The 13,191-nt window shown below is 50.3% G+C and overlaps 1 protein-coding gene across 1 annotated transcript; it reads left to right on the forward strand.

Annotated features, from left to right (window-relative positions):
* The first annotated feature begins 1,643 nt into the window (after positions 1 to 1,643).
* MNX1 (motor neuron and pancreas homeobox 1) lies at positions 1,644 to 4,933 on the forward strand. The gene is made up of 3 exons (XM_009898623.2): positions 1,644 to 2,241; positions 4,345 to 4,505; positions 4,595 to 4,933. The coding sequence occupies exons 1-3, from the start codon at positions 1,644 to 1,646 to the stop codon at positions 4,931 to 4,933; spliced, it is 1,098 nt and encodes a 365-aa protein (XP_009896925.2).
* The last annotated feature ends 8,258 nt before the right edge of the window (positions 4,934 to 13,191 follow it).

Below are 13,191 nucleotides of genomic sequence, written 5' to 3' on the forward strand. Positions count from 1 at the left end.
ACGCTCAAATAGAAAAATGAGGCCAGCCCGGGAGTTCCGGCAGCAGGCAGCAAGTCTGGGCCCTTTCCCTGGTGTCTCTCCAGTTCTGAGGAGCCTGCCGTTGTCCCGCAAAAAACCAAAGCGATTCATGAAACTGATCTTGCGACCTGGTAGCCTACTGCTCTTCCCGCAGGGCCCCGGAGAGCCGCGTGCAGGGATGCGACTACAGGGCTGTTCCCCGGGCTCCCCTGCAGCGTGTGTGTGTCGGCATCCCCTGTGCTGGAGCAGCTGTTGTGTGAGACTGGGCTCTTCTGCTCTGCCTGTATGCGGGTGTGGGACACACCTGTGTGGAAGTGTTGTCCGCCCGCGTGGGGCTCCAATGTGACACACGTGAGCCTCTGCCAGCTGCCGCTGTGCTTGGCCAGTACAGGTCCTCCTAGTGTGCTTGTGTATCTGCTGTGTGAATGTGTCCACATGCTCCCGTCAGAGATGTCGAAGGGAAAAACAGCAGTGCACGAGAAAAGGTGAATACCAGGGCACGGGGTAAAAAGTCCTTGTGTGTTCTTGCACCCTGCAGAGCCTGCTCTGGGCCTTCTGCTCATAGAACAGTAGTGAGAAGGGGGCCTGGGAGCAAAGTCATGGGATCTTTTGTTGGTAATGTCAGACTGTCTCTCTTCTTTATGCTTTCCCCTTCTCTTTCCTTTCCCCCCGCTTCTCTTCTCCCCTTTTCACTGCTTTCAGTTTTTCCACCCCAGTGGCACGGGCAGCGCACCCTCCCTGCGGTAGCACGGGCAGCCCCGAGAGTACAGCCCCGCCGCCCCCCGGATGCGAATCAGATCCTGACGAGGAGGCCTCAGGGAGACAGGCCCGCGACTTGGGCATTTCGCGCACCCTACTGCCTTCTCCTCGGGGCTGCAAAAGATTTTTTGAAGGAAAAGCGTGTTTACCTTGGCAGCACCTGGTGCTGCAGCCTGACCTTCCGCTCACACCACCTTTGCAGGGATCCCCGCAGGCCCCCTCGGGGAATGAGACCCTGGTGAAGGAGCGACCCCGCGCCCCGCTCTTTCCCTTTTCTGTTCGGGGCTATTTGCGTTAGATAAGCAGGTCTAATAACACTATTGACAGACCCAGGAGTTGGTGGCAGGCTTGACTCCCTGACCCACAAGTGTTTATTCTTTCCGACTCGTTAAAAAGCGGTCGGCGGCGCGTTTTTAACAGGTATTTACCCTGTGCGGGCATGGTGGAAAACTCTCATTGAATACACGGCGGGAGGCATTTCGGCTCGCAAAGCCAGGCCAGTGCTGTGGCTGGGAGGACTCTCCCCTCGGAGAGGAGCCAGCTATCCGTCCGCATACCGGAGCTTCTCCTCCCGCTAACCCCCACACGCTGCCCGGAATCCCCAGGGGTGAGCCTAGAGGCGAAGGGGTGGAAGGGGGCGGGCCGCCGTGACAGGTGGGCAGTGGGACCAATGGCAGGCGAAGCCGCAGCGGCGCCGGCCCAATGGGAACCGCCTGCGGCCCTTGAAGGGGCGCGCCGCGGAGCACGACCGCACTGCCGCCCGCCGCCGCCGCCGCCGGGAGACGCGGCCGGCCCAGGGCCGCCCGACGAGCCGTCATTTTCCCCTTGCTGCCCGCCGTCTCCCCTCCCAGCCCACCGGCGCTCCCATGGAAAAATCCAAAAATTTCCGCATCGACGCTCTGCTGGCTGTCGATCCCCCGAAGGCGGCGGCGGCGGGGCAGAGCGCGCCGCTTGCTCTGGTCACCTCACTGAGCGGCAGCAGTAGCAGCGGGAGCGGCAGCCCGCCGTCCTCCTCCTCTTCCTCGTCCTCTTCATCTTCCTCTGAGCATCCCGCTGGTGGCCCCGCCGACTGCCTGCGCACTGACAGCCCCTCTCCACCGCGCCTCCTGGCTGCTCACTGCACCCTAGTCCCCAAACCCGGCTTTCTGCCCGGTACTGGCGCCGGCTCTCATCCGCATCACCACGCTTCAGCAGCCGGCATGGCCTTGGGACTGCACCCCGCTGCTCCCGGCGGGCCGGGCATGCCTGCGCAGGCAGCCCTCTACGGGCATCCCGTGTACGGGTACTCGGCGCTGGGCGGGCAGCACCCGGCCCTCTCCTACTCCTACTCACAAGTCCAAGGAGCGCACCCATCGCACCCCGCCGCCGATCCCATCAAGCTCAGCGCCGGCACCTTCCAGCTGGACCAGTGGCTGCGGGCCTCCACCGCCGGCATGATCCTGCCCAAAATGCCCGACTTCAACTGTGAGTATTTGCCTCCCTCTGACCGTAGTTGCATCCATTCACTTTTCTGTCCCGGTGCGGGACCCAGCGGTAGCTGCTGCCTTCCTAGAGGAAAGAAAATATCTCCTTTCCCCCGCCTAAATAAGCTACAGCTTTAAATTGCACTCGATAATTTTATATATATATATATTTGTTTATTTCTTTTAGCTTTATTAGAAGGAGGAAATAGCTTTCCGCGATGGGAAGGGGCGGGAAGGTCTGTGGGTCGCCTGACCATTCGCGGCCCTTGTGGGCTCGGTTTTTCAGGACAGGTTAAATAAGAAAGTAGCAAATCGCTCCCTGCCGTTGCAAACGCCTTTTCTCGCCATCTACGGGGCGCAGCAGCCGCCGCGGAGGGTATATGTGGGGGCTGTGGGGAATAGGCATAAGCTCCATAGTGTCTCCCCAAAACCTGGTCTTGATGTATACCCCAAAAGCGGGATCGCGGGTCACCATCACTCAGCCACCGTTCTGAATTGCTCTTTTCTTGGCAATGGGTTTATGATAATTACGGCAGGTTCCTCTGGCCAAGCAGGCGTAGGGAGAGTCTGAGGTTAGCCAAAAATCTGTGGCTTCGCGTTCCCTGGGGATAATGAATACCCGTGAAATAAACATGGGGAGAAGGGGTTAGGTTTGGGAGCAGGGGAGGCTGAAACGCTGCGGGAAGTCAGGCGATCTCGGAGTCCCTGCTAAAGCGATGCGGACCGCTAGGCCTCGCGGCGATGGGGACTGTGTGTGCATCTGGTTTAGGCAAGAATCATTTTCGGAGGTGTGAGCTCTCTGTGGGAATGGCCGATTTAACAATACCGGAGGTGTAGTTTTACGAAAATCGTGCCAGGAAAAGGATTGGTGCTTTTTTTTTTTTTTTTTTTTTTAAAGTTTTTCCCCTTTTCGCCTTCTCGTACTCTGCACACACATTTGCAGACAAAAAAGTCCATTGTTTTCTCTCGAATTGGGGCTGTTTAGACTGGAACATTTAGAGAGGGAAAAAAAAAATAATTAGAAAAGCTGTTAGAGCCCTACCTCTCAAACAAGATACAGAGGGGGAATAAATAACCGGAGAGAAACGAGAATGGAACCTCGGAAAATCGCACTGCTGTGAGAAAATCTCCCCGGCGCTGCTGCTGGGAAGTGGACACTAGCCTTTTCTCCTGCTGCCCGCTTTAGCGAGCTGCTTCCAAACGCGACCGGGCGGCGAGAAGCACCCCTTCGGAGTTGTTGGTTTTATATTTGGTTTGGGTGATGGATTTGTTTGGTTTGGGTTTTGGTGGGATTTTTTGGAGGGTTTTGGGTTTTTGGTGGTGTGTTGTTGTTTTTTTTTTTTCTTTCCCAAGTCAAATAAACCCAAATGCCCAAATACTTCGAGAAATGGGCGGTAGCGCCTCCACGTCGCATCATCTCTGGCCATGTCTGGACTCCGTGAAGGGGCTCAGTCCCTTCCGCAGTGCCCCTCGCTTTGCCCCCTCCTCCCCCCCCTTTTTTTTTCTTTTTTATTTTCCCCCTATGCAATGCTTTATTTAAATTACTATTTCTGAACGCGGAAGCTTCCGTTCAAAGATAGCTTCCTAGGTCTCACTGTTGATTTGCGCTGAGACAGGCGGCTGGTGCCCAATGTTCCTAGCCTGTGGAAGAGTGCCTGCCTTCAATCCCGTTAATTAAACGGGGATGGGCGTGCTGGGAGTGTGGCACGTTCAACTAAAGCATTAAATGGAGCAAATTGCTGCTCCCAGGAGAGCCCGGTACCCCTTCGCCATGATTCCTGACTCCATTTTATTGTCTCGCATTTGTTAGACTCTTGGGAAATTAAGAGACATATTGTTCTTTATTTAAAAGATTTAATTTAATTTATTTTTTGGTTCCCATGGGGGATCCCCTGACGCGGCAAGCCGAGAAACCCCGGAACCGGAGAGACTGGCAGAGATCCCTCTCTCGATCCGTGCTCTGGTGGATAACTGTCCATCCTTTCTTCAATCTCCCCCCTGTTACCGTTTTTAATGCCTCTCACCCCGGTCCCAGGGTTGCCTGGTTGCGGCAGGATGCCTCCCCGTGCTCACCTCTGCTCTCCCTCCTTCTCTCCTTTCTCAGCCCAGGCACAGTCCAACCTTCTGGGGAAGTGCCGCCGGCCGCGCACGGCCTTCACCAGCCAGCAGCTGCTGGAGCTGGAGCACCAGTTCAAGATCAACAAGTACCTCTCCCGGCCAAAGCGCTTCGAGGTGGCTACGTCGCTAATGCTCACCGAGACTCAGGTAAGTTCCTCCACACCCGGCTCCGCGGGGCAGATGGGGGAGGAACAGTGAATGAAGTGGGGGGGTTGTGTGTCCCCCATCTCCTCCAGGTGAAGATTTGGTTCCAGAACCGGCGCATGAAGTGGAAGCGCAGCAAGAAGGCGAAGGAGCAGGCGGCACAGGAGGCCGAGAAGCAGAAGGGGGGCTGCGGGGAGGACAAGGGGGATGAGGACCTTCTGCTGCCCGTTCCGGAGAAGAGCGGTGGGAGGAGAATGCGGGAGCTGGCCGACAGCGAGCCCGAGGACGAGGAAGATGAGGAGGAAGAAGAGGAGGCAACAGTGTCAGCAGCCGGGAGATGCTGTCCCTACCATTCCTCCGACTGCTCCGAGGCGGACGAGGAGGACACGAAGCCCCGGGGCCGGCACGGAGCCCCGGCGCAGCCCCAGTGAGCCTCCTCCGCACCTCTGCTCGTCCGGCCCTGGGGGCAGCCCCACCGCTCCTGGTCAGCACCAGCCCTGCTCCCTCCGGCCTGTTTCCGATTTCTCCCTGCTTGGAGGGGGATGGAGAAAAGGATGCTCCACAGGCAGGGCAGGGAAGAGGATTTACGGTGCATACAGTGTTATTGTTGACTGCGGATCACACAAAACTTGAGCCTCCCTCTCCCTACCGTACCCCCCTCCCCCCCCCCCCAAGAAAAGCGTGTTCCTTTTATTGAGTATTGGAAATGTTTTGTTCTTGCTATATATTGGGAAAACTGTTTATGTCATGAATGTTAAAACTGCTGGGAATCTCAATACTGTCTTTATTTTTGTATATTGTATTTATAAAAAAAAAAAAAAAGCCTCTACTTATGCATGCTAAATTATTCCTCAGACCCTCCCACCTGCGCGCTGGGGTGGAAAATAAACGGCCTTTTGTACTTCCGATGGATGAGCGCTTTATGCTGGGGGGTGTGTGTGTGGGGGTGTTGAGATGCTGGGCTCTCCTGGGCCGGGAGGTCCCAGAGCTCTTGATGATGTCGAAGGGAGGGAGCAAGGAACCGGTTTCTAACACGAACTTGATTCGGTGGCGCAATATCTGACATTAGCATGGGTCTTCCCGAGAGAAGTGCCTCGGTACCGGGGAGGAATCGAGCAGAAGAGAGAGGAGGTCCGTTGGGTGGAACGGGGCAAGGGGCCCCCGCGCCTTTCCCGGTTCCGAGGATGGACACTCTCCCCACACCCCCAATTGCCGCCCCGGCAGCGAAACGCCGGCTTTTCGATAAATGCGGGATTTATTTCTCCAATAAATTTGCTGATCAATTAATCCTTGTCACTGCAGCTCTTCCCCAAATCAATTATAGCAAATTTAAATATAATCACTGGCTCATCCCCACCAGCTCGGGGCCACGGCTGGCAATTCATCCCTGCTAATGAATTATTGGGTGTCTCAGCTCCCGCTCCTGCGTAAGGCCGCGCAGAGGGGAGGACGGACCTGCTGGAACCTGCGGTCCACGCCGCCGGGCGCTGTCTCCGGTCCCCAGCATCTCCCACATCCTCCTGCATCCCGGGTGCCGCCAATCCCCCGTAGAGACCCGGGGGGGTGAAAAGCTCCGAAATACGGAGCGTTCCCCCTCCGGTACACCTTTTGGGTTTGTTTTGTTTTGTTTTTATTTTTAAGCAATTTTTCACAAAACCGCATGAACTTTTTACATGGGAGCAGCATGGTCCCTCTAAACGAGGTCTGTAAAAACCCAGCTTGTGAAACACAGGCTGGCGGACACATGAGTTTATGGCATGAAATTACACAATGAAAGAGCTGTCCGTCACGGAGAGTTTCAGGTAGTGCCGGCTGAAGATGGCATTTAGCAACAAGGTGGTCAGATATTAGTTTACCAGCCCAGCACACGCAGCGCGCCGGGGGTTATGCTTCAAATCACACAAATAAATCATAGATCTGGATGTACCCCATATGTCAAAAAACTTCATGGGGATGAATTTGATTTGGATTTGATATATACGTCCCCCGCCTGCATGGGAACAACCACGTGTGAGGTTCTAACTTAAATTTTTGAAGGGCAGGTTGTAGAGAATTCAAGGCGACAGAAAATTCAAGGCGACAGAAAGTTCAAGGCTTTGATCGCTCTACAGCTCTCGAAGTCTCTGTCCGCAGCTCTGCCTTTGTGGGTGAAGGGCCGCGCAGGGCCGCGCAACGGACTCACAGTGTCGCTGAAGCTTCTCTGCCCTAAACAGCAACGCGCCCGTGTTATTCACTTCCAGCAGGATTTACCTCTTGCTTACACCTTAAAACATCTACAAGACATCAGTCTGGAGGCCACGTCATTGTCGTAATACTAAAACAAAACAAAACAAAACAAGCAAACAAACAAAAACGTAAAAAAGAAGAATCGCTACCTGAGATCACCTCTCCGTCCCCAAAAGATCCTCCCTCAGCTATAAAATTCCAATTAAATACCCGTTAATGAAATTGGCAGGCGTCTGCCACCAAGCCAGAAATTTACTGTATGTCCAAAAGGTGTGTGCCTAAACGTGTCTCGGCCCTATGAAAAATAGCCCTGGGTGTACAGGCAGCTATTCACGGACTCTGTATCAAAGTCCTACCGGTGTATTGTGTCTGTCTCAATAAAATTAATCTCTTTAAAGCCCAGCGTCTCACAAGAATACCTTCAGTGTTCCAGACTACAAGGGCAAATATGTTTTTCAGATTCTGTTTTTATGGATGGATTAAAGTTTATTTTCCATAATAGGGCACCTAATAAAACTCATAAAGCTCTGTCAGTCTTACAGCTGGTGGCCTCATTTAACACTTTCACTTCGTAAATCATTTTACAACTTACCAGGTGTTTCCAAAATTGAAAGGAGAGGAGGGGGAGAGAGAGCAAGAAGGAGGGAAAGAGAAATTAAAGTCACTTAAAATATAGATACGGTCCTTTGGCGGTGGGTGCGTTTGCATTGTCGCTTGGAAGGGCTTCAAAGAAGGTGTCGATCCCAACGGGGGAGAAAAGCCTTTTAATCACGATTTCCCACGCTCTTTTGAAGTGAGTAGGCTCGTCCCCCGTGCAGGGCAATCAAAGGCTCAGGGGGATTAGCGGAACCCGGTAACGTGCGCGCCCTGCTCCGCGCTCCTGGGCAGTGGGTGCCTCGGGGTTCGCCCATCCGGGCTGCGCCAGAGGGGCGCCGTCATCTCCCGCGGCCGCGGGTCAGCAAGAGGCTGCGGAGGGAGGGGCCGCGTTCTCCGTCTGAGCACCGCCCTGGTGCTGGTGAGGTTGCTTTCCTTTAGGACTGGGCTAGCAAGGCTTTAACCTAAACCCCTGTTTGTCGAATTCCGTTATTCTATCGTTTCCCTGTCCCAGACGCAGTAGGTAACAAGCCTCTTAAAACTTTCATTGCTGTATTTGAGAAGTGGTAAGTATGAACATGGACCTTTAGTAGACATTCTGCTTTAAAAAGAAACAGGATTTAGGCATGGATGTCATTAACTGGAGATTTCATAAGCATTAAGTGCTAAAACAAAAGAATCAAAATAGGATCCATATGTTTGAGGTAAACCTGCTAAAAGTCTTTCAAATGGGAAACTGTAAATATGTAATCCCCCCCTCAAGCTCCCTGTGAAACTGCTGGGAACAAAATTCTTCACTTGCACAAAGACTATTGATTATTTCTGAGATCCAAACTGTTATGCTCATCCAAAACTTTTTCTCTAGTTCTCAGTAAAATTCTATCCCATGCTCCCTCCTCCTCCTTGAACACCCCTTTCCTTATGCCCACCTGGCTGGCAGCATCAGGGCCAGGAGTGGGAGTGTTGTGTGCCTGCTGCTCCCCATAGGATTGCAAGTGGCTGCTTTGGTTCTGTAAATCCTTCAAGGCTCCAATTTTGTTCCCAGCTCTCATTTCCTGCTGGGGAGCTACCTAAGAGTTGTTTCCCCAAGTGCCACCTCAGGCACGAGAGATCACTCAAGGTAGTCAATCTCACTATAGGTACTCTCCTTTCTGACTTTCCCTTGTGTGTTGTGGATACTGGGATAATTGCATGGTGCTTCAGCTGTGAAAGCAGAAACATTATTGTTTTAATTCCTGAGCCACACATCATTCCTGTGGTGTGCAGGCTGCTTCTTGGTAGGCTCTTTGAATCTCGTGAACAGCAACACAGGACAAATAGTGGAAGAGAGGATGCTCCCAGGGACCTTAGTCTCCCTTGGGTGTTGTGTGTAGTAACCAAATTACAGGCCCTCTGCCCCCTGGATGTTGGTTCAGATCTGGCCAGAGTTAATATCAATTGCACATTGCTCTGGGAGTTACTTAGCAACTGTGATACAGATTGGTTTTATTTATATTCTTTGGTTAGATGAGGTGGTTTTGTCTTTCCTGAGATGTTTTGCTTGACTATTTTTTTTTCCCTTCCCCTTAAGGACTGAGGATTTTTGTAATGTCCCCTCTAAAGAGTCCCCTGCAAAGATTTAACCAAGGAAGGTGTCGACTGTCATGTTCTCCCTGCTCTGAAGACTGACATGAAAATTTAGGGTTTTCCTTCCTTTTGGAGAAGAAGCAGGCTTTACTGGGTTAAATCTAATTGGAACTAGTCTCTGAAATCAGTAGAGGAGAAAAATGATGTCCTTTTCCTCTTGTAAAACCTAGCAGAGGCAGTGGCTTGCCATGAATTGTGTAGCTGGAAGCTTAGTTCCATTTTACTGCTTGCAGGACATTTGCAAGCAGGACACAATTTCCTCTAATGTATCCATTATTTGAAATTATTATTCACAGGACTTCTGTTAATGTTCTTGGCTGATGGCAGCCTTTGGCAGGTTGGACTTGTGTCTGAAGCAGGAGCACGGATGGACAAAGCAGAAGCCTCTAATTCAGCTGCCTTCTCTCTTCCCACACAGAGGAGATGGGGATGGAGTATTCCCGTCCCCATCCAGCCCTGCCAGGCTGTGGGTACTATGTCCATAAACAAAAATGAAAGACAGCCAGCACAGATTTTAACCTGGGGATGGGGCAGGGGAGTGATCCCAATTTAGAACAACGTGTCAAGGGATGGGGTAGATTGTCCATGACTTGGTATCCCCAGATGCCCTTTCTGGAAAGTATGTGAAAGCCAAGCAAAGGCAGCTGAGCCACCTCCGGCGCTAATTCTGCAGTGTAATAGCGGCTGGCAAGGCACAGAGGTCTGCATAGACGATCTAATGATTCTTTCTGGACTTCAACATGATGAATCTATAAAGCATGTATTGCTGTAGCAGCTAGGTGCAATTTTAGAAATGTTAATGAGTAATTACATAAAGGTTGTCCACAGTCATTGATGTTAATCACTGTTCTTTTGCCAGGGATAATTAAGATGACACTTCAGCAGCATCAGCCAGTGGTTCCTGCTGTCTCTGCTCCCTCCTTCTTCCTTCCCAGCTCCTGCCATGGCTCTCACACTCCTTCAGAGATCTTCTTAACTACCTTAATTCCTCCCATGTTCTTAGCCCCCCATCTTTTCTGAAGGGCTTAATTGACTGTGGCCTGAGGATTTTTAAACTACATATAAGCATTTCACATGGTCTTGAGGATGAGATGAATGTGATGGGAGAGGCAGCTTCAGAGCATCAGGGTACTCAGCTCCATTCTGCAGATGATTTGCTTAGACAATGTACACAAGTTACTTCACCTTCTTTCTGCCTCCACCTCATGAAATAGCACATCTTCTCACCTTTTGTGCCTTGGAAACCTCTGGTGAAAGGATCACACCCAGTATTAATGGCTGTGGAGGAGCTGGAACAACAACAGCTGTAGGGATATGGTTTGTCAGAATAAAATTCACAAATTTTATCCACGTTTTCATCCTGCAGCCCATGATCTGATGCTGTTCAGTGTAATGCAGGTTTCAGGTGATGGAAAGCTCATGATGGAGGGTTTAGTGGAGGACAAATAGCCCAGATGGACCACTGAAACTTGTGGGTGGGCAGGTTGGGGTGGAGTTCATCTAGTGCTTCTTCTACAGCTTTCTCAGGTAAAGGAGCTGAACTGCCTGCATGCTGGTCTCTCAGCTGTAGGACAGCAAGGAGGTGAGTGAGTGTCCTGCTCACCAGCAGGGACCGTGGAGTCATGCTGAGATGGGAAAGCCATCCTAGATGTCTAAAGTTGTATTGCCCCTGGGGAGCAGGAGCTCCCAGCAGCTTGCACCGTGGACAAGATCTGTTCTGTTGACTTAAATGCTGTCCAGTGAGGACACCTTTCTTGTTATTACAGATCCTCATGGGTGGTCTTTGCTTTAGGGATGGGAGGAAGAAAGCTCTTTCATCAGCTACAGATAGAAAGATACCTGAAACCCCCACTGCATTATTCTTCTAGATCTTCCTCTAGATACATTCATCTAGGGGTTAGATACAAGGGTCAGTTTTAGCAGGGATAATATTGAAAAAGCTCAACATGCTCTTCTTCAAGACCTGCTAATCCTGTGCCTTCATATCAGCCTTGGCCAGCCCTGGCTCCTCCCTGGAGAAGAAGACCATTTCAGGGAAAGTGTTACTCAGCATCCATGAGGGTGTCAAAAACCTGGCTGGGAATAAAGATTTGCTTCTCCAGTCTAGCATTCTGAAGGCTCTTTTAAACTTGCAGAAGTTCTGTAGAGTTTCACAAGAATAGGGCAGGCAGCTCAAGAAGCATCAATGGGTCTAGTGTCTCTCTGGCTCTGATTCTCATACTGCTTTCAGATCACAGATAAGAAAAACAAATGATTCAAAAATCACAGCAGCTTCTGAGACAACCTATTGCCTGCTGTTCAAGCTCTGAAGTGCTGGTGAAGAGCTTCATGGAGCTCATTGTATGAAATGTTTATGATTTGCAGTTGCTGCCCTTGCCTCTCGGCGCTGTTTCCCAGCCTTTGCTGCATGGTACCTGCATAGTCCTTTGTGTAGTGCAAATCTTCGAGAGACCAACAGTCTTGGTTTCAAACCAATTAGTTAGGGAAAATTTGAAGCTAAACACTGTCCAGTCAACATTTCAAGCGTGAATTGAATAACAGGGTAAGGAAACCCCCCAATATTCAGAATTTATTCCTTGACTGAGGAGAAAAGATTGTTTTGTGAATAAGATACAAACCTAGGACAATCCAACCAAGATGACTTATTTCTCCCCAAGGTGACACCAAGCATATTTCAGCTTATTGTCTCTATATTGGAAAAAACGCATTGCTCCATCCCCTGTCTGTAACTGAAGGCTGCTCCCACAGTGGGCTTCACTGACTCCATTCCCTTTTACTTCACACTGGAGCTGCATGTACCTAAGGGAGTTTGGAGAGGTGTCTTAGCATCTGAATCACAAAAGGTCCATAACAGAGTTTTTAATGAAAAATGTGTCATGCTTGGAAATCTTTCTCTTATGAAAATGAAATGGTCACTTCCCTGTTACTGACAAAAGCCTTTGGAGGAACTGTTCAAAAAAAGACCTCTGTTTGTAATTTTACTCCGTACCTCGCACTCTAGTTCCATCACTTAATCACTTTTTAATGCATTCACTTTGAAGTTCTCCATTCCCACAAGGTGAGCTGGTTTTGGTGTGTGAACTATTGTGTCCTAAGACACAAATTTTCCAGAATTTTTAGTGCCATGTGGCTCTTCCCAAGCTTATTCTTGATAGATGTTAATTTCATTTCCTTAAAGTGTTATTAGGGAAACACGTGATATCCGGTTCTGAACCCTGGACACATCTAAATTAGTGGAAGACTACTGTAATCAGTTTTGAAGCAAGGCTGCAGGTTTCACCAGATTTTGAGGGTAGCGCAGCTGTTTTATACAAGCAGCTGTGATGTTCATGCCTGTGAGCTTTATGGCAAACTAAGCCTTACTGGAGGGCAAAGGAAAGTTCCTCCAGGAGATGAAATCATGAAAAGTGGCATATGGTAAAGGAGTCACATCTCTACCTACAATTCCTGAAATCAGTCCAACTGAAAAAGTCTTGGGTAAAACTTACACCTCGCCTTTGAAAAAGTGACCCTACGGATCAAATTGTCTCCTGAAAACAAAGTTGCTTCATCTACTGTGGGGAAGAATCACATATTGATTCTCACACACAAGGGACACAGCCAGGCGCAAAGCTGCTGTTACACTCAGTGCAAGAGAAATGTGAGCATGAGAGCTACCACTCGTGTATTTATTAAGCTGAAAGCGCTGTCATGCACGTTTGGCACCACACTGCTCCTAGGCTCTAACGTCTCACGTGCAAAGTTCACCCACAGAACAATGCAGATCAAACGATGCCAGATGTGCTTTAAGTGCAGTATTGAGTTGCGTACCTTCGCTAGCGCAAGGCAGGGCAGAGCTGCTCCCGTCTGTGCTTTCGGGGCAGGGCTGATATCAAGCCCTCATCCCCGGTGTGCAGGACAATGGAAAAATGTCAAGTTGAAAAAAGCCCTGCAGATACTTGGCCCATTCAGGTGTGGTGCTAAAACCCTGCCAAAAGGACTTGTGCATGATTTATCAGCGTAACACTCTGGCCAAAGCTAAAAACCAGACTTCCCTGCACCGTTAATTTTGATACAGAAAACAGAGGAGGTTTCAAACATTGCTGTCCAGCTTAAAAGAAAACAAAAATTGAAAGTGTGACGATAGCTATGAGTGGATAGTGCTGTTTAAAAGGGGAACTGAAATCTTCTGCTAGGTAGCTAAAAACCCAAACATCCGGCTTTTGGTGAAGTGCAGCTAAAGCAAATCACGCTGTATTTTCCA

This window comes from Dryobates pubescens, chromosome 21, assembly GCF_014839835.1.
Source record: "Dryobates pubescens isolate bDryPub1 chromosome 21, bDryPub1.pri, whole genome shotgun sequence".
Classification (NCBI taxonomy): Eukaryota; Metazoa; Chordata; class Aves; order Piciformes; family Picidae; genus Dryobates; species Dryobates pubescens.

Coding starts and splice junctions, on each gene's coding strand:
- MNX1 (XM_009898623.2), top strand. CDS start 1,644: ATGGAAAAATCCAAAAATTTCCGCATCGACGCTCTGCTGGCTGTCGAT. Junction 2,242..4,344: donor CAAAATGCCCGACTTCAACT/GTGAGTATTTGC, acceptor CTCCTTTCTCAG/CCCAGGCACAGTCCAACCTT. Junction 4,506..4,594: donor TAATGCTCACCGAGACTCAG/GTAAGTTCCTCC, acceptor CATCTCCTCCAG/GTGAAGATTTGGTTCCAGAA.